General features: G+C 37.3%; 1 protein-coding gene across 1 annotated transcript; it reads right to left on the reverse strand.

The window, feature by feature from the left end:
• Positions 1 to 372: 372 nt before the first annotated feature.
• Positions 373 to 8,949, reverse strand: CLEC12B (C-type lectin domain family 12 member B). The gene is made up of 6 exons (XM_007967585.3): positions 8,621 to 8,949; positions 6,407 to 6,505; positions 4,555 to 4,773; positions 3,888 to 4,042; positions 3,571 to 3,686; positions 373 to 901 (listed from the first exon to the last, which is right to left on the reverse strand). Exons 1-6 carry the CDS (start codon positions 8,709 to 8,711, stop codon positions 751 to 753), a joined length of 831 nt encoding a protein of 276 aa, XP_007965776.2. The 5' UTR covers positions 8,712 to 8,949; the 3' UTR covers positions 373 to 750.
• Positions 8,950 to 20,923: the final 11,974 nt, after the last annotated feature.

Consider the following 20,923-nt stretch of genomic DNA (forward strand, 5'->3'; position numbering starts at 1 on the left):
GCCAATCACATCACAATACTCCAGCCTAGGTGACAAAGTGAGACACTGTCTCAAAAAAAAAAAAAAAAAAGTAAATATTAAATGCTTATGTTTCTTCACCTAGATTACAAGTCATCTAAATTTTAAAGATTAATAAAAATACTTATTTTCGTAGGGTTGTTGGAGAAGAAAAGTTATTTTGCAAGTGCAGGGTGACACTTAGCTGGTTCACAGTGGTACAAACATTTGCTAAATAAAATATTTCCAAATCAGTTGATACAGTGCTGCAGCCCCAGCTACCAGGATCCTTAGCCTGGGATCCCCCAGACCTCCACATGATCCAGCAACTATCACGACAGGCATCTCTTGGACCTTGTTCTAGTGCTGTGGCCTGTGTTTTTAAATATTTAATTATCACCCTAGTTTTTAAATATTTAAATATCACCCTAGTGCACACGTGACAATATAATAATAATGTAAGAAAGGAGTCTTTATTTGAGAAAGCAAAGAAATTCAGTGAAATGATTCTGAGACAATCATAAAGCCATAGTATGGCTATTCCCCTTGGTCCCCAGGGTTAATTGTAAGACTGAATAATAACATCAAATCAGAAGATGTCAGACAAGGAACTGGAGAATGTTTGTTAAACAAGTTCATTCGTCTGATGATGTAAATACACAGTCATTTTAAAAGCTGGTTTTGGCTCTGGTACCGTAGTTTCCTCTTTCCTCTCCAAGTCTCTTACTTCTTGGAGAATTTGGAAGAAGCATACTAATCCAAATCCTCAATCTTCACTGGGGCGGCCGTCTTCTCACAAATCCAAAAAATTTCGGCACTACAGCGAGAAATATAAATATTTCCTTTTTGAAAATACGCACATCCTTTGGATCCATTGATCTGGTCCAGTTCTTTAGTACTAAATCTGAAAATTAATTTGAAATGTATTATAAATTCTATATTTGAAACATGATCACTATTTAGTGCTCTCAGTTGCTCTTACAGCCAATGTCATGTATCTGAATATTGAGAGACTTCTGCCTCCACAAACCTTCAAACTCTGAAGCTGCCTAAAACTGGCACAAAATCTGCCTGGAGCTGGCACATCTGGGTTCTTTATTTTAAGTTAATCAAGATCCCAGGTAGAATTCTTTAAGCAAATACTTAAATCCTGGGCTGAGAATTTGTATGTCCTTCAGAAATATGGAATTCCATTAATGAAAGCTACTCAGTTCAGCTTATATTAGAAGTACATGAAGTTCTCTGGGACTTTATGAAGAAAAACATAAAAATAAAATCACGTTCTGTTATAAAAAGCTATCACATTTTACTATGCACAAATATAACTTTTCACATAGTTATACATATGTGGTGGGTAAAAAGAGAACAGGACAGACGTTAAAAGAGGAAATGAATGACTATATAGATATGGTGCTGACAATAGTATTCACTTCCTCTGCTAAGAAAGTGATGTTAACCCTGAAATAATCTCTTTAGAAAATTATACTTGTCAGGTCTAAATTTTCTGTGTGCCCAACATTGTGTTTTCCTAAATGACCTGCATTACACTGCCATATTCTTTTCTTGCTTCAGGGCTAGGCTTACTAAATCTTAGCCTGGGCCTTTACTCAGTAGTCAAGGAAATGGTTCTACAATCTGGAAGCTCAGTCTCTTTAACCTGAGTCTGATGTGCTGGCTTATCTGACAGCTGCATGTCTCAGGGGCCAGGGTCTGTAGGTTCCGAACCCTGCTGTGGGGGCCACCTCCCTCACACTTTGATTAAGAGTGAGTAGAGAGGCCAAGGATGATTAAAATCCCTTTGGGAGAAGGGACACATCTTAGATTCCAACATGGAATGTGTTTACATGATGTCATGGTACTACTCCTGGAAACCCTCAGTCTAGTAGCAACACCTCAGATTAATATTAATCAGTTCACATGATGGAAATTCAGTGCATCTTGAATTAGAATTAATACATGAATTTAATGAATGTTCTCGGCATAATCAATTATGCCGAGTGTTGCTCTTGTCACGAAGAGTAACTGTCACTTTTTTTGTTTGTGTATTACTCTGCATGTGCTTTTTGTCATTATTATTAATGTGAAACCAGACTAGTTGACTTGATATGATTAATAACGGTGATTAGAGAATGGGGGATTAGTGTTTGAGTAGAAGTAGCCACGATGAAACACTGGGAAATGGATGAAGATAAAGTGTATCCAGAAAGAAAGTAATAGACCTAGCATTGCTTGTGATTTAAGGAACTGCTGAGTCACAGCTGAAGCATGACATCTTTGACAGAAGATGAGTGATTATTATTCAGTTTAAGAAAACTGACAACATGCTTTGAAGAGTGAAACAGGAGGGAGGGGGTGGATAATTATTTGTTGGGGGAGGAAGGTAGATAAAAAGCCATTATGGGTACAAATATCTTGTTAGATAGAAGTAGTAAGACCTAATATTTGATAGATTATTAGGGTGAATACAATTAACAATAATCTACTGTACATTTCACAATAATGAGAAAATAATAATTTGAATGCTCCTAGCATAAAGAAAAGATAAATATTTAAAGTGATAGATATCCCAATTCCACTTATTTGATCTTTACACACTATCTGAGTGTATCAAATTATCTCATGTACCCCAAAACATATGCATCTCTTACGTATCAATAAAAAATTTAAAAATCCATTAAGATGCCAATGATCTTAAATTTTATCTAATATAAAAATACTATTATATTTAAAATACTAATACAGTTGTTTCATTTAAATGTACTTATGATGAGAGGTGTTCCTCAAAATTTTTTTTTATCGTCTGTGAAAGAATTTAGCAAACCTAATATCCCCTTACACATTTTTGTTGACATCTATTTTTTCATAACTTTAAATAGTTAAAAAAATTGAAAGTTTCCAAGTGTTATATATTCTATTTGTCCTTTAAATATTCTCATCCAAACCTTGAAATGGAAGATTTAGTTCATTTTAATTCATAAAAGACACTTGCCATACATATGTTGTAACTTGCAAGTCCTCAACATGACACTAATTCTTGAACTAATCAGTCAATTCAGTCTTACTTTTTGTTAGAAAATAGTTGACAGTTATTTGGTATAAATAAATGTGTTGGTGTGTGTTCTTATGACCAGCAGTACCCTTTTGGATTGGAGGTGATGGAGAATCACAACAGCTGAGTGACTGAGTGCACAGTCCCTAAAGTGCAATTTATGAGCTGAGTGACCTCAGGCAAATTACTTAATCTCTCTGTGATAATATTTCTACCTATAAAGTGGGAATGTAACAGTGCTTTCTTCAAGGGTTAATATTTATAAAATACTTTGAATGTAGTATTAGGGGTGTGTGTGTTAAATAAACACATTTCTACCAAAAGATAAAGTTCAGTGCCTCACCATAAATTTGTCACAGAGATGAAATAAACTATACCTTCTTTCAATGTTTGTTACTGGAGCTCTTTTCTCAGTATGTTGTACTCCTCTTTTTCTGTCTGTATTTATAATTCTCACAATCATTATTAATTTTCCCAGGATTCCATGGAAAGCTTGTGTTTACCCTTAATAGTTAGAGACGTACATGGATGGAGAGGGAACAGAGCCATCTTCCCAGAACCAACTTCTGCCAGAGGAGTCCCACGATAATCCCAGCCAAAAGAATGAAAACATCAGTAATGGCTGTGACATAAGAAAATCCTGAGAAAACAGAGAAAAAGTTTTATGTGAGTGCCACATTCCAGTTTGCAGAGTTAAGATAGATGAGAATATTCATTAAATTCATGTATTAATTCTAATTCAAGATGCACTGAATTTCCATCATGTGAATCAGATATTTTATTTATTTCTCTCTCATTGTATGGATAATGTCTATAACTAGAGAAAGAGACTCAACCCTACCTTTTCTTCCAAACTGTCTATCTTCACTAGGGTGGAGTTCTTGTCTATGCAGTCCTTTCTACTGTTAGTCCAGGTTTTCTCTTCATTTGTTGTAAAATAATAGCAACTATTTTGGTACCATTGCCACATCTTAGGACATGGATTACATCTGTGGTCTGAAAAGGAAATTATACCCAATAATATAAAGTGAATGATCCTGGAGTGACTGGAGAAGGCTTTGAAACAAAAATCATTTAATTGAACAACAGGATCTGAGAGCCAGCACTATGAAACCATACTGCTTTAGAAGCCTCTGAAAATAAGGTGACCCCTGGTTATGGGTTGGGGCAATAGGGATTCTCTTTTCAGGGCTTAGTCTTCTGGCTTCAGAATTACCAGCTATGCTTTTAAGCTTTCATAACAACAGGATCACCTAGAAATAGTTAATGAAATGAGGGGTTGAAGTATCTGGATTGGTATCATTCCAAGATACTTCCCAAATTTGCCTGTGGCTTCAAAAATATTAAATGAATTTGTATATTTCCTTGCTGTCTGTAAATTTGGTGCAACATCACTGAGGTTCATTGGATGACATAACTCTCTCAATACTCTGAGGTGGTGCATGTGATCAACTTAGACCAGGGTGACATATGCCATCTGACTGGTCAGCAGGTCTAAGTCTGATTACCTGAAGTATGAATGATTAGCTCTTGGCACAGTTTGATAGCCATTTGTTCCTGCCTCTTCAGTAGACTGGAGATCTGTGACTTGAGAAATTCCTCCTCCATGGACAAGTTATTGGAGTTGCCCAGTTGCTGGGAAAAGTTATCCTGCCGCTGGTGGATGGTTTTCTGAAGTTGACTCAATTTCTCTGAATCTGAGTTAATGTCATTAGATATCTGCAAAACTCCAAGACATGACAAGAGACAAGTTCATATATTCTTCTATTCTCATAACTGTAGACAATTCTTGTGACAGAAACATTTCTTAATTGTTCACGATTCATTAGTAGCTCTTAGTATTTGAGGTATCATGCAAGAAACAAACCAGATGCCTTTCTATTCCAAATTATTTATAGTTCTTTTTAATTTTATTTACATTTTTATTATTACACTATATTAAAATAATGATTTAATAATTATGTATTTCTGACATCACATCTAAGGAAAGGCCAGTCATTCTGCCACTCATTTTCGTGAAATTATTTTATTTTTGTTTTATTTTATTTGGAAATAGATGATGTAATTGTTGTTTTAATGAAAACAGCATTCTTTGGGATAATGGATATCACAAACTCTGCAGATGACCTGAGATGCTTGTTTACCAAAAGGGGAAAAAAAAGCAGATCTTAATGGCACATCAGACCATTTCTGGTCATGGGTCCATGAAATATGCCCTTTTCATAAGCATTTAAGGTGCTCCATCAGCACAACAAATTTAAGAACCACTGCACCAAAAGCACTAAATTTTAGAAAAGAAATGTCACCCTTCTATATCAAACCAATGGACATATGTTATTGCATTTTCACTTAATTTTTAAATATACATTATTGTATATTTATTGCTAATCTCATACTGATTGGCTCCAGAATATCTGTCACTGCTGCTTGAACATCATATTCCTTTTCAAAAGAGCAAGGCACATCATTAACCTCTTTTTGTGTTGACGAAGATATGTCCAAATCCTAATTATCCATTAAATCTTAAAAGATTATCCATTGAATCATTAAAAAGTGAATGTAGCAGAGGAGATATTAGTATCATTCAGCAAATTAACTTTCTTGACTATGAGTTCCCTGTAAGTGAATACCATGCCAATTCACTACTCTGTATACCATATACTTAACAACTCTATAAAGTTTGTATTCTCAGGATGTTTTTCTCATTACTCAAGAACTCCCTACCATGTTCATCCCCAACTGCCCAAGGATGGGTCAGAATCAATAGAACGTTACTTTGTGGCCGTGGTGCTTGAGAGTGGACCTTCCATTGTCATGTGGAGATGGTTCAACTCTCTTAGTTGGTAAAGTGTATCAGGCCGTTCTTCCTCCTTGTTTATATGTCTTTCTCATTCATTGAAATCAGGCTGCTGCTGTTACTTGGAAGATTTCTCTCCACTAGAGAAGTCTCATGTAAGCAGACTGAGCCTAGTCTAGTGCTAAGTCTTCCAGGTAAATAACATAGCATGCACTTCCTTCAGTACATATTTCTTGACTTTATTTCTCAGCCTTGGAATGATAAGTGAATGTGTGTCTAGGCAGAAAAGAGGCTCTTTATTCTAATGAATAACTAGAAACAAAGAGTCTTCATTTAAGTCCAGTTGAGCTTATCAAGATAAAACAATGAACTTAGAACCACATCCTGATAATGTCTTTTGCCGGTTTATTGGGAAGATATGACGAATAGGAGAGATATGAGACAGCAGAAAAGTATCAGAGGATTCAGGATGCTAGGATCCATCTGCAATCCAAGCTGATCACACATGGTTTACAAATACGTTTTCTAGTTACTTTTGTTGGGTTCGATGCGGATATACTTACACATCATCCCCAACGTCACCAGCCCAATCAGTAACATCAGGCAAAGAGTTAGCAGACCCAGGGCAGCATGACGCCAAATGGGAGATGGAGCTGGATGCCCTGGAGAAAGCCCACAAAGCAATTAGCAAACAGAACTGCTTCGTGCTTGTTTCGCTTTGGTTTGTTTATTTCTCACACTTAGAGAGCTTCCAGATACTAACATTTCTTTCTTGCTCCTTTGATGCCCTCATTTAGAAAATACCTAATATAGGGCCGGGTGCGGTGGCTCAAGCTTGTAATCCCAGCACTTTGGGAGGCCAAGACGGGTGGATCACGAGGTCAGGAGATCGAGACCATCCTGGCTAACACGGTGAAACCCCGTCTCTACTAAAAAATACAAAAGAAGTAGCTGGGCGAGGTGGTGGGCGCCTGTAGTGCCAGCTACTCGGGAGGCTGAGGCAGGAGAACGGCGTGAATCCGGGAGGCGGAGCTTGCAGTGAGGTGAGATCCGGCCACTGCACTCCAGCCTGGGCGACAGAGCAAGACTCCGTCTCAAAAAAAAAAAAAAGAAAAGAGAAAGAAAAAGAAAATGCCTAATATGAAGTGCAATGAGGGTGCCGTCATTTGTTCCCCTCCATTTCTCCACCACTCTTCTTCCCTTTAAGAGGAAGCTTCTCCTAATTTCAAGGTTTTTGCTTTACATCATTACCCACTTTTCTTCCTCAAGTTTATTGAATTCATAAATGAGAGATCTAGAAACTGCTTTTCTGGATGGTACTGACAGTAGGAGACACCTCAAGCTTTTTCAAGCTCAAAAGTCTCTATAAGGCAGATGTTCTATCTGCCTTGTAAACGTGGATTCTACTTTTTAAAGTATCTTTTACCTGTTAACAATAACTTATCTATGATTCATGCTATTTATCACCTAATAACTAATGAATATTGAATGAAAGAAAGAAAGAATGTGCAGTCTAACTTACAAACAGCAGAATAGACCAGAAAGCCATTAGCATCCTACTCATAGTAGTAGTTGTCTAAAATATCAGTGATTGTCATATTTTCCTTAGCTTTGTATCCCTTGATTTAGGTCCAAATAACATCTAGCCCAATATTTTAGATATAGCGTTACAGTCTTCAGGTGCACTGATATGCACCATATCCACACCTCCCTTTTTCATCACAGATTAGAATTAGAAGTTAAAAAAAAAAAAGGCAAAAATGTGGAACCACCTTTATTAGACACATGCAAAGTCTATTCCCGTCATCTTTTTGTAAATATCCTTCCCTCAAATGTCATGTACCACACAAAACGTAAAGATAAATCTAGAGGGCAGGAGAAAGAAGTTCAGATGACTGACATGATTCAGGAGAACCTGGACAGTTAACATATCTGAAAATAAGAGATGTGGTCTTATGTCCACAGAATCTGATTTGATTCTTGAACATGGAGACTGCTATTTATTCCAATTAGGCATAAGAGAATGAGCTGAAGACCAGCACTGAGTCTGGGCTTCCCCACATAGCAGTTGTGTGAGCTTGTTAAATTACCTAATTTCTCTCAGCCTCAGTTTCTTAGTCTATGTAATGGAGAAAATACTAATATTCGAATATTATTATGAATTATCATCACAATTATATCTGTATATAATGTATATAAAATACTACCCAAATACTATTATTACTGGTTCAACATTACAAATTATACTTGGATTTCAACTACCCTAAAATTTGAAAAAATACTGACAAAAGAGAAACTAGCTCTGATCCATTTCTAATCCACTCACTCATCTTCCAGTTTTCTCTGAAGTAACTTACATCATCTAAAAGAAAAACGTCCTCTACCTTCTCTATTTTAGAAGCCTCCAATCTGGTTTCTGAAAGAATATCCTCCTCGCATCTCTAACAAGGTATAAATATCAAGGATTATATTCATAAAAAGAAATCTCTAATTCCCCAGGCTCAATTTCTGGTATGTCCAGTCAGAATTTTTCTCTACAACACAGAGCTTCCTGAAACATAGTGATATCACACAATTTTAAAGAGGTTCTGAAAGCCACATATTTTCGCTTCAACCTTGGGAACACTCACTCTTCTAATACATTCCACAAGATTTGTCCCCATTTTGGAGATTTCACAGCACACTGTCTTTAACACCAGCATTAAAGCCGGCACCTCAAATCATTTAACACCTGTCCACTCCCCCAAGGACACAGCTGGTGTTCTCTGAACTCCTACCTTTTTTTCTTAGGTTATTTCCATGTCGGTTATTCCTTGCTCCAGCATAATCCTGAAATGTGAGTGTCGCATAGGTCACTTCTTCAGACATTGCAGAAGAAAACCCTACTTTAAATTATCTAATTAATGTTTCAATATCTTGAGGCCTGGGAACAGGGTGTCTTTTTCAAGGCTGGGAGCTTTGATATAGGCACTCAGCTGACCCAGAGACACTCCACTGCCCCTCTGTAAGAGGAGAATGACAATTTGTTTCTCTGCAGAGAAAGTGAGAAAAGTCAAATATTCTCCTTAGAAATAATCTCATTAGAATGTTACAGATCTCAAACTGTCTGCTCTGTCAGTATTGTTTCTTGCTGTGCAGCTAAGAAGGGGTGCTTGGAGGCAGAACGGGAGGAACGTGGAGAACCTCCATGATTCTGGAAGTAGAGGCTGCTCTGAATATTTCAGAAAAGAGTCAGGTTGTCTTCTTTACATCTACCTAAGGCTAGCTAATCTGCCTGGAGATGTTGGTTCTAGTTTATTCTCAGCCACATCAGATATTAAGCAGAGACACATATTAAGACAGGAAGAGCTGTGCCACAGACCTGGCTGCTATTGTAGGAAATTCAAACACGTGTGTGTGTGTGTGTGTGTATGTGTGTGTGTGTGTGAGAGAGAGAGCGAGAGATTGAGAGTGAGATGGTGTTGGTAATGGGGCATGGAGAAGAAATTGATAGCTACTTAGCTACTTAACGTGGATATGGATGGGAGTGCCCTCTTCTGGCAAGGTTGGAAAAGTTCCCAACAGAACAACCACCCTAGGATAATCCTGCAGACAGCAAGGAATACACAGGACAAGATTTTTAAAAGATTTTTAAAACCTGAAGTTTCAGGAGAGTGAAAGTGAAAAAAGCAGGTCGATTCTAGAGAGAATGAGACTGGCACATGGTAAGGTCTTTTTGGTTTTAGTTTTTATTTTATTTTTTATTTATTTTTATTTTTTTTTAGACGGAGTCTCGCTGTGTCGCCCAGGCTGGAGTGCCGTGGCGAGATCTCGGCTCACTGCTTTTAGTTGTTTGTTTGTCTTTCAGTCATTCCTGCAGGGTAGCAGAATTCTTATAGAAAGCATGCTGTATTTCTGGATTACAAAATCAGATGATGCTATGTGGGGCAACCACAGCTACAAAGAGTGCTGAAGTAATTGGATATCCGTACAACTACTGGTTAATGAGGATCTCTAGAGTGTCTTTAGGACTTGAAGCCTCTTTAAACTTCTATGTATTTAGATTTTATTTTTTTTAAACTTAATAAAATAACCAACTTCTATTTTCTCTCGCTTAGGTCTAAAAATACTCTGAAAAGATGCATCCAGTACAAGTGAAGTAAACTCACTGCACAAAGCATTCTGACTGTGATATTATAAATTTGAACAACACAACATGAGCAATAAAGAGTTAACAGTTTGTATAAACAGTGTTCTATTATCTGGAAGAACAGGAGAAAAACAACATGTTGCACATGTAGTTGGTCATAGGATTTATAGCCATAGGATTTACATACACCTTAAGGAATTGAATCTACTTCTAATCCCACCATAACTTTTCATTAAACTTACTGATTTATATAACAAAGTAAATTGTTGTTAAGAATCTGCGGGAGGTGGAATAATAGCCCTCAAGGATGCCCACGTTCTAATCCTCAGAACCTCTGAATATGGCGGCTCACCTTGGCAAAAGGGATGTTTCAGATACTGTTACGGTTTTTCAATAGTGTAACTGATCAAATAAGCTACAGAGATGCTGTAAATTTTGAAGATTACAGACCTTGAGATGAGAAAATTACCCTGGATTATCTGGGTAGATACGATTTAATTACTTGAGTCCTTAAAAATGGAAGATATTTCTTAAATGTGGTCAGAGGGTGATGTGACCAAAACAAAGAAAAGAACGCTCAGGGACATGCAATATTACTAGCTGAAGAGTGAGGAAGGGAGCCAGGAGCCAATGAATTTGGGCTAGATAATGGGAAGGTAATAAGGAAACAGCGTTTTCCACAGAGCCTTTAGAAAGGAATATATCCCTAGTGAGAGCCCTGATGTTAGCCCAGTAAGACTCATGTCACGCTTTTAACCTACAGAGCCTTAAGATAATACATGTGTGGCAATTTGTTACAGCAGCAAGATGTAGTCAATACAGAACCCAGGAAAATATGGGCGGTGGGGGACGCTATACCCGAGTGATGAAACTAAGCAATCTCCTCTAAAACTTTCCTTTGGGGAGAGGCAGAAGATTAGATAACTGTACTTAGGTGGAGGATTTGGTATGGGTTTTGTGGTTTCAGATGACTGGGGAGTGATCTAAAACTTCCAACGTTCATGTCTGTGTGGAGATTTTCTTACTCAAAGGTGTCCAGCATGAGGTGCACTCACTCCACAGGAGTGAAGCAGGTGCAGAAAGGCAATGTGAAAACTTTCTCTTTAGGAATATTGTGCATGATCTCTAAACACCTAAATGTACACATGCTGCTTGTTCATTGTTTTTTCACAAATTGATGAAATACTCAAAAAAATGTTGGAGGCTCTAAGTCATATATCAACAAAACTCCACTATCAAAAATATGGAAACAAATAATAAATCTATGCTTTTTACTATTCTAGGTGAATTAAGAAAAGGCAGAGACCATTGACATTAATAAGACCAGTTTAAATAGGTGATTACTAAAATAATAAATTAAGAATGGTTTTCTATCTCTGTTCTGGTCTGTGTCTAGAGTTGGTTCCTACAGGTGGGTTCGTGGTCTCGCTGACCTCAAGAACATAGTCGCAGACCTTCACGGTGAGTGTTACAACTTTTTTTTTTTTTTTTTTTTTTTTTTTTTTTTTTTTTTTTTTTTTTTTTTTTACGAGTGTCGCTCTGTTGCCCAGGCTGGAGTGCAGTGGCGCGATCTCGGCTCACTGCAAGCTCCGCCTCCTGGCTTTATGCCATTCTCCTGCCTCAGTCCCTCGAATTGCTGGGACTACAGGCGGCCGCCACCATGCCCAGCTAATTTTTTTTATTTTAAGTAGAGACGGGGTTTCACTGTGTTAGCCAGGATGGTCTCGATCTCGTGATCCACCTGCCTCGGCCTCCCAAAGTACTGGGATTACAGTTATAGCTCTTAAAGATGGCACTGACACAAAGAGTGGGCCGTAGCAAGCTTTACTGTGCTGATCCAAAGCACACAGGGCACCAGACTGGATTGCTGCTGCAGCGGGATGGGGTGCCCAGTTTTTATTCCCTATTGTCCCCTCCCATGTTCCGTTTCTGTCCTATCAGAGTGCCCCTTTTACAATCCTCCCCAGAATTGGCTACTTTTAGAATCTGCTGATTGGTGCGTTTTACAGAACACTGGTGCGTTTTACAGTGTGCTGATTGGTGCATTTTACAGAGCACTGATTGGTGTGTTTTACAGTGTGCTGATTGGTGTGTTTTACATGGCACTGATTGGTACATTTTACAATCTTCTTGTAAGACAGGAAAGTTCCCCAACTCCCCACTCCATCCAGGAAGTCCAGCTGGCCTCACCTCTCATAACTTTCACCAGATTTTGCAAAAACTGGGTTTTTATCCTCATTTCCTTAATTATTTCACTTACCTTAAAGTTTCCTAACAAAGTATTAACCTCTCACTATCCATGAAATGATGCTTAGCTTGAACAATGATGAAGAATGTCACCTGGTTCCTAATTATTTCTAAGAGAAAGAAGATTGATAACACTTCTCACATACTTTATATTATTATGATCCAAAAAGCTGTATCATCTATCATTATTAGTGTATGATCATATTAATTTAGACATTTCTGTACTTTTCTCCCTTAAAAACTTACAGCATCTCTGTAGCTTATTTTATCAGTTACGCTATTAAAAAACTCACTTTGTTACATTTACCAAATTCTTCTCATTTCTTTATTATTTTTTCAACTCTCTTAAATCTTATTGACCTCTACTCCTATCATGATTATCATTAGTGATTTCGAAATTCAGGTGGGTGATAATTCCAATACTCTGGGCTCTCAGTTCTTGAATTTGCCTCCAATAACCTTACCCACACTCAGAAATCAGTTGCTCACACACAAAAATCAGTCACCCACTAGATGATCCTAGTTGAGAGCTATGCTATTCACCATGGTAATCACTAGGCATATAATGGCTATTTAAATTTAAATTAATTAAAATTAAATAAAATTTAAAATGTATTTCCTAGGTCTCACTAGTCATACTTCAGGTACTTACCAGCCACAGGTGGCATTGACTATGCAATTGGACGGTGCAGGTAAATAATATTTCCATTATTCCCAACATTGCTATTTGAACAGCACTGTCCTAGAGTGCAGACAATTTCATTTCCAGTATGAGAAACTCCTCCATTATCTGTTTCAGATATTTCATTCTCTGACCTCCACCTCCTATCTTTCCAGCCCACTCTCTCTGGGGATTCTGCACTCTACAGTATTTCAGTGCCCACTGAGATAGCAACCTCACTGACCATGCCACGTTTTCATTGTTGTCAGTCCCTCATATCTCACTGTGTATTATACCTAGCATGCACCACTTACTGGGGACAATTATAAAAATCATTTTTAATGAAATCATTAAAATTTTATTTTAAATATTAAATTTAAAGCTACAACTTCCTTGCTTACCTCTTCATTCATCATAAGCATCTAGAAAATGCAGCTTGGTTAAATCCAACCCTACCTGCTCTGTGCATACATTCAAATAGCTGAATGTGACCATATTAGCTGGTTTTATCTTACGTTTTTGAAATGTAACTTCCCAGCACTCTTACTAATCAATCTGTTTGCAAATCTCCTAAAAGATTATTCTCCATCTCTTTTTCTTTCTCAAACTCTCAAATTTCTTTCTGTCTTCTCTTTCTACAAACTCAATGGTTAACCTGACTTTTCCGTTAACATTATCTTAAGCAAAAAAAATTCAGAAAGGAGTTTCCTCTGTTTCATTAATCAAATATACCAAAAAATCTACATCAGTATGTAAGGTAGTATCCTTTTCAACAGTGGTTAAATTGTACCACCTCATCTAAGATTAATCTCCATCTGTATATTAAAATCCATTCACCTGTCTCCTTAAAGATTTCAAGCTTGCAATTTTCCTTCTTTTTTTTTTTTCTGGCACTATCAATTTTTCCATTTTTTTCGTCTCTACTTGTTCACTTACATTGACTTCCCAAGATGATGTAATATCTCCTATGTAAAAACAAGCAAAAGCCATCTTTTGTTTATCGTACCACCATACACATGATCACCCCATTTCTCTAATTTTCTTAACAACAAATGGCTTCAAAAATTTCTCTGTGGTCTTCTCGAACTTATTCTAATTAGGCCTTTTTCTTTACTATTTCTATAAAAACTATCCTGCTAAAGTCACCATTACCTCAATATAAACCCATTCAAGGGCTAGTTCTTAGGATTCATCTTACATATTGTATAAACAGAATTTTAAATAACTGATTATTCACTTTTTATAATAAACTTTCTTCTCCAAAATACTTTGTTCCCTACGACATCATTCTCTTGGTTTTCCTTTTGCTACACTCACAACCCAATCCTCCCTCAGATTAACTGATTCCTCTTTAAATTAACTTAAGATGTTTTCGTGCCCTAGAGTTCAAATCTTGGTCTTATTTAAAAAAAAAAAAAAGAAAAAAACTTATCCTGGATTGAACTAAATTGAACAGTACCCAGAGAAAGGCAGAATGGGAATTAATTTCTTACAGATTCATGACTTGAGATAACAGCTATACATTGATAATTTCCAAAAATTGTTATTTCCATACCAGTGCTTGATCTACAGGACCACATATCTGACTGGATTCTTGGCATATTCTCTTCAATATATTATATGATTTTCTAACTTAACACATCAAAAAATGGGTACTTTTTCCCAATGTGTTTCTTCTTCTTAATAAATGTACATTCCATGTATACAGTTTCTCAGCTAAAAACTTGGAATCACCTTTGACATTTCTTGCTGCTCTCACATGAATTAAATCTGTCAGAAAATATTGTTCATCTTGGAAAATAGGGAAACACAGTTATTAAATGTGGAAGTATTGTTGATTTAGAAGACCTTAAAAGAAATACTGAGTTAACATGACAGAAGGATTCGTTCTCACTCTGTTCTTTCTGTTCTCACATTTCATGCTTATTTCAGAGGACACTTTTAAAGTGGGGTTTAAATGGGCAAGTACCTAGAGAATAGCAAGAATGACAATTAATTCAGAATTATTTACAAAAAAGAGATAGGGAAAAGTGAAGATGAAAGCCAGAGGTATCCAAGACTTAAAGGAAACAAAAATAAACTAAAAGCAGAAGGAAAATAAATGGTCACAAGGAGGAGACAGAGGATGGATATAGGATGGAATTTATTTAGAAACTTATTAACCCTTGTATTTACCCAATCAGGTGAATATACCTGACCAGCATAATAAAATATCCCAATTAAAATGAAGCACTATGAAAACAGACGAATTGATTCAAATCCCGGAGCAACACTTACTTGCCCTGTGGCTTTCAGCAAGTTACTGAACCTCTGTGCTTTGTTTTTCTTAATAGTAAATCTGTCATAAGTTTAATTCCTGCCACAAATATAACTGATAAAAGCATATAGAAAGAGCAATAAATGGCAGCTGTCATCGTAGAGGTAAGTTTGGATTATTCTGGATTATCTTAAAAATGGAAGAAACCTGGCCAATTGTCCAAGCACTGGCAGTGAAGCTTAAACAAACCAATCCTCATGAACACAACCAGGGTCTGCCTCGAGCCTGTCCAGAAGAACTCAATTATATCACTTTTCTTCATTCATAACTCTTTCCATGATATACAATTATCTTGATCTTTGCTTTCTATGTTTCTTTACTATCTGTGCTGACCACCCTCTACTATAATATAAGCTAAATGCTTGTATGATTCATTAACCATTGGTCCCCAGAAAATACAGTTGTGCCTGGGACATCTGTAGTGATCAACAAACATATGTTCAAATAAATGATTAATTAATAGTCCCTGCCATGAAGTTTTATAGTAATGTAATTGGAAAGTACAATAGTAGCTATACCTAACATTCTGCAAATCCTTAATTCAAATAAACTAGATCATTTCACTTTCCCTTTGATACAGACAAGAGACAGGGAAATACTGGGTAGAAGAGGGTGGTTCCTACCATACACTGGGGCCTATCGTGGAGTGGGAGGAGGGGGAGGGATAGCATCAGGAGATATACCTAATGTAAATGACAAGTTAATGGGTGCAGGACACCAACATGGCACATTTATACATACGTAATAAACCTGCACGTTGTGCACATGTACCCTAGAACTTAAAGTATAATAAAATATATATAATATTATATATATATACACACACACATAAAGAAGAGGGTGGTTCCCTGACATGTGCCCCACCCTCAAGCCAGGAGACTGGCAGCCTAAAATGGGGACAGACATTCTTATTTTCATGACCTAAAAAATTGCTTTTCGGCCTGCCATGCCACCTATTCTGTACCCATATAAACTCTGAATCTAAGCTCCAGATCAGATGAGCAGATGAGGAGATGAGAAGACAAGCAGATGAAATGACAAGGCAGAGAAAGAGAGAAGAGGAGGAACTTCTGAATGCCAAGAGGAGTTTGGCTGGGAGTGGTCAGAGAGTAGTTTGGCTGTTGGATGGCCGAACTCCAGAGGAAGATCACCTTCCCACTTCATCCACCTTCCAACTCCCCATTCATCGCACTAGGAGCCACCTCCACAACTCAGTAAAACCCCTACATTCATCCTTTGAGTTCATGTGTGACCTGTTTCTTCTGGGATGCTGGACAAGAGCTTAGAATACAGAAAGCTGTCACACTGGCCCTCTGCCTTTGCAGAAAGGCTGAGGAGTCACTGAGCTGGTTAACACTTAAGCTGTCTGCAGATGGCAGAGCTAAAAGAGCATTGTAACACTGGCATTCCAGGCACCCACCCCTAGACACTACAGTGGGGCCTGAGCCCAAAGGACTCACCCAGCCCCTGCACCTGCCTGTCCGCATGCTCTCCCTCCCACAAGGGATTTGAGCTCATGGCAGTCAAACAGATAGACACACCCCTGTCACACACCCTGCAAAGGGGGCCAAAACTCTCCCATTTCACCTTAATCACAAGATTTCCCTCAATCACACTGGGTGGATTAGATGAGATTAGATGGTACTGCTTATTTTTTATTTCTTTTTGAGTTGGTCTGGCTCTGTCACCCAGGCTGAACTGCAATGGCACAATTTTGGCTCATTGCAACCTCTGCCTCCTGAGCTCGAGTGAACCTTCCACCTCAGACTCCCAAGTAGCTGGGACTATAGGCACACACTACCACATACCAATTTTTTTTTTTTTTTTTTTTTTTTTTTTGGTAGAAGAAGGGTTTCAGCATGTTGCTCAGGCTGCTCTCAAACTCCTGAGCTCAAGAAATCTTCCTACCTCGGCCTCCCAGTGTGTTGGGATTATAGGAGTGAGCTATCATGCCTGACGCCTGGTATTGTTTTTTTACAAGAAGTACATGTATTCAAACTTCCTGATCTTTATTCAGATGTTTGCCCTGTCTGAAAAACATTGCTTTCTCCTTTTTCCTCTTAGTCAATATTTACCTTTTCTTCAAATATTAATGTAAATCTTAATTTAATTGATATTTATTATTTAACTTTTTACTTACATATGTTTTGTGTACATATGCCTGATTAACTCTGTGGTATGATGCAGACTGACACATTTTTTCCTTCAGCTTCTCTACTGTTTGTAACAAATGCTCTGCTGTAATTTTGGTCTGATAGTTATTAATTGTTTAGTTTATTAACTTTAAAAAAAACATTTCATTTTGAAATCCACATGTTTAAGCTTTCTGTAAATGAAGGAGAAAATATTAATTATACTTTTCTATGACAGGAAATCCTACCATTTCCAGATTAAACAGTATTTGGTATTTGTGGAAAGCCTGGTAAGTCAAAGGCGAACAGCTTTGGTGTAAAAGTGGTATACATTCAAAAGTCTGTGAATAGCTAGCATCAGTTGTGAAATACTCATTTCCATTTGTTTCTGTCTGGAATCATTATTATAACCCCCACAGTGGTCAACATCTTGTTGTCTTTCTCTTTTACACATCCACCGGCCATCCCTGTATATTGATCGGTCTTAACCACAACGTTAAGTATTCCACTAATTTTCATTCTTACTGCATGTATGCCTTGTCATTGTTATCTTAGTGTCTTTAACTCATTGTTCAGCCAAAAACATAGATAATGGAGTCTATGAAAGACATCATAATGTAGTGAAAGAATTTAGAAACCAGGTAAATGGTACTACTTTTTACAAGAAGTGTGATGATTAAAAAGTTCCTCAAATTATTTAAACTTCTCTTCCCATGTGCAAAATCAGGATTATAATGCCTGTGATACATATATGCTTCACTTATTCAACAAATATGTATTGGGTAACACAAAGGCATCACTTAACATAATTAATAGATTCTTAGGAACTGTGACTCAGGTGAAGCAAGGTAGAACAAAGCCAATCTGATCATAGGGTAATGGATATAAACAAGAGCTAAGTACTTACAACGTATTTCTGGTCACAGAAACATTACCCAAGTTGTAAATAAAGACTCAAAACACTTCTAATAGTAACTATTAAAACAATTGTGAATTATACATAATACATACATTCAGGAAAGAGGAATAAAAACAAGTAAGGTAATTATTTACTCAACTTTTGGTTAAACAGTGGGTGTTGGTGGTCATAGCAGTAGGTTAAATCAAGGAATGGATATATGCAAAGCAAAAATTGTCAGAAGCACCTTCTAAATGATGTAGGTCAACAAGACTATTATCGGTAGAGTGGGCTCCCTGAGTGCTTTCAGACTGCATTGCTTCTTGTCTAGTTTATACTGTATTTGTATAGTTATTGACTATTCTACAAATTCTTATTTTATAATAATTTGTATTCATTCATTCATTCATTTTCCGATCTGCTTATTCCAGCTGTATGGTTTAGGTGGCCAGAGCACATCCTGGCAATTCAGGGACAAGGTGGGCACTGACTCTGGACAGGCCACCATCCCATCACAGGGCACACGCACACACACACCAACATTCAGTCACACTGGGAGCATGTAGACACACCAATTCACCTAATGTGCACAGTTTTGGGATGTGGGAGAAAACTGGAGGACCTGGGGAAAACCCACACAGACAGAGGAGACCGTGCAAACTACACAGTGGCCCCAGGTAGGAAGCAATTTTTTTCCTCAAAACATTATAACAAAGCAATCTTATACAAAAGGATGTTACTTGAGAACCTGCTTTAAGTGAATGTCCATCACTATTTTAGAACCAAGAAACATCTTCTTCTGGGGATAATGGACGAAAATTTTATTACCGAAGATAACTATGTGTGTCGGATAGTGATCAGCGTTATAGAAAAGAGTGAAGCAAGGAAGAGGGACAAGAAGGTGGGCTGGTGTGTAGTCAGGTGGGTAAGATGTTCTAAATGTGTGTGTGTGTTTTTCGTTATTTTTTTTTAATAAAAAAAGAGAAGTTCACATAGCTAAAATCTAACACTCTGTGCTTCATAAAGACTAGCCTCATGATTTTTCTCCGTGAATACTCAGCACCAATTTCAGTGTCTGGAATGTAATTAGCATTTGTTAAATATTTGCTTTAAAACAGACAATTTAGAGTGTTCTTAATCTATAAAATATTAAATGAATAGAAGGTTTATTTCAAATTCAATTTCATCGGGAAATTTGGAATAAAGAATTGTTTTAGGCTGGGTGTGGTGGTTCACGCCTGTAATCCCAGCACTTTGGGAGGCCGAGGCAGGCGGATCATGAGGTCAGGAGATTGAGACCATCCTGGCTAACATGATAAACCCCGTCTCTACTAAAAATACAAAAAAAAAAAAAAAAAAAAAAAAAATTAGCTGGACGTGGTGGCAGTCGCCTGTAGTCCCAGCTACTTGGGAGGCTGAGGCAGGAGAATGGTGTGAACTTGGGAGGTGGAGCTTGAAGTGAGCCAAAATTGCACCACTGCACTCCAGCCTGGGCAACAGAGCAAGATTCTGTCTCAAAAAAAAAAAACGAATTTTTTAGCTGTATATAGTTTCCTTAGTAAAGAAAAGGAGAAGGGAATAAGATATTCAAGCAAGGTTAAAATATTGACGCAGAAATAAAATAAGCTAATAATGGGCTTTAGAGGGTGATTAAAAGGTAACTAGCAAAGACTCTGGATTTGGGAAAAGGAAAAGAAGCATTTGTGATATCTGTCTCTCTTTTCTGTAGTTCTCTGCTTAATTTTTGCTGAGTAACTCAACTTACATTTATAGAATGTGGGGAGGGAGCAAAATTAGAACTCAGTGTTATCAAGGGCTAGTTCCTTTGGCCCTGAGAGCCTCTGTCTTCACTCAGCTTGCTTCTAACACCACAAAGTCACGTTAGGGGGATAGACAGAAAGGCAAACATGTATTTTGTGGAACACAGATAAGATATAAGACTCTCAGACTGTGGCTGGAATGATCAAAGATCCAAAAAGAAAAATTAAATTACAATGAGAAAGAGGAATGAAGCAATGGAAAGTCCAGAGTCTGAGATATAGGAAAGGAGTGTCTCCAAAGGCAGAGTGTTAAATACTTCAGGCATTAAATATACCGTTCCAAGCATTAAAGGATCAAGAACTAATCCTGGCACATTCCTGGTGGTTTACAAAAATAAATGGGATATGTTTTATAATGAAATCAGCTGCTCAAGATGTAGAGAATGTGGATACCTCAACAAAGCAATCTAATGGTTATTTTTAATACCATCATAAAGTTTTTGTTAATAAACAAAAACTGTTGACAATAATTACAAAATCTTCTCAATGTCCTTGGATCTTACCTTTACATATCTGATTTAATGTAACAAATTAAGTTTTCATATGTGCCTGTTTGGTACCTTGAGAACAGAATAAAGCTTTATTAGAAAAGTGTCATTTGAACTATAAGCTCCGCACATTTTTTTCTCTCTGTTACTTTGTCACAGTTATTTTTTCAATTATTTTTTAGTGTTTCTGTATATTTTAGGTAACAAAACACTGAAGTAAGGCAGTGACAAAAAGAACCTGAAAGAGAGCGGTTACTGTGACAGAACAGCCTCAGGACTTGCTGATGAGTAGGTGCAGAAAGGAAGGAAGAGAGGGAGGATCAAACCCCATTCCAACCCCAATCTTCCAGAAAAGCCTGAGGATTAGTGATGGGAGAGCGAAGAGTCC

This window comes from Chlorocebus sabaeus, chromosome 11, assembly GCF_047675955.1.
Source record: "Chlorocebus sabaeus isolate Y175 chromosome 11, mChlSab1.0.hap1, whole genome shotgun sequence".
Lineage (NCBI taxonomy): Eukaryota > Metazoa > Chordata > Mammalia > Primates > Cercopithecidae > Chlorocebus > Chlorocebus sabaeus.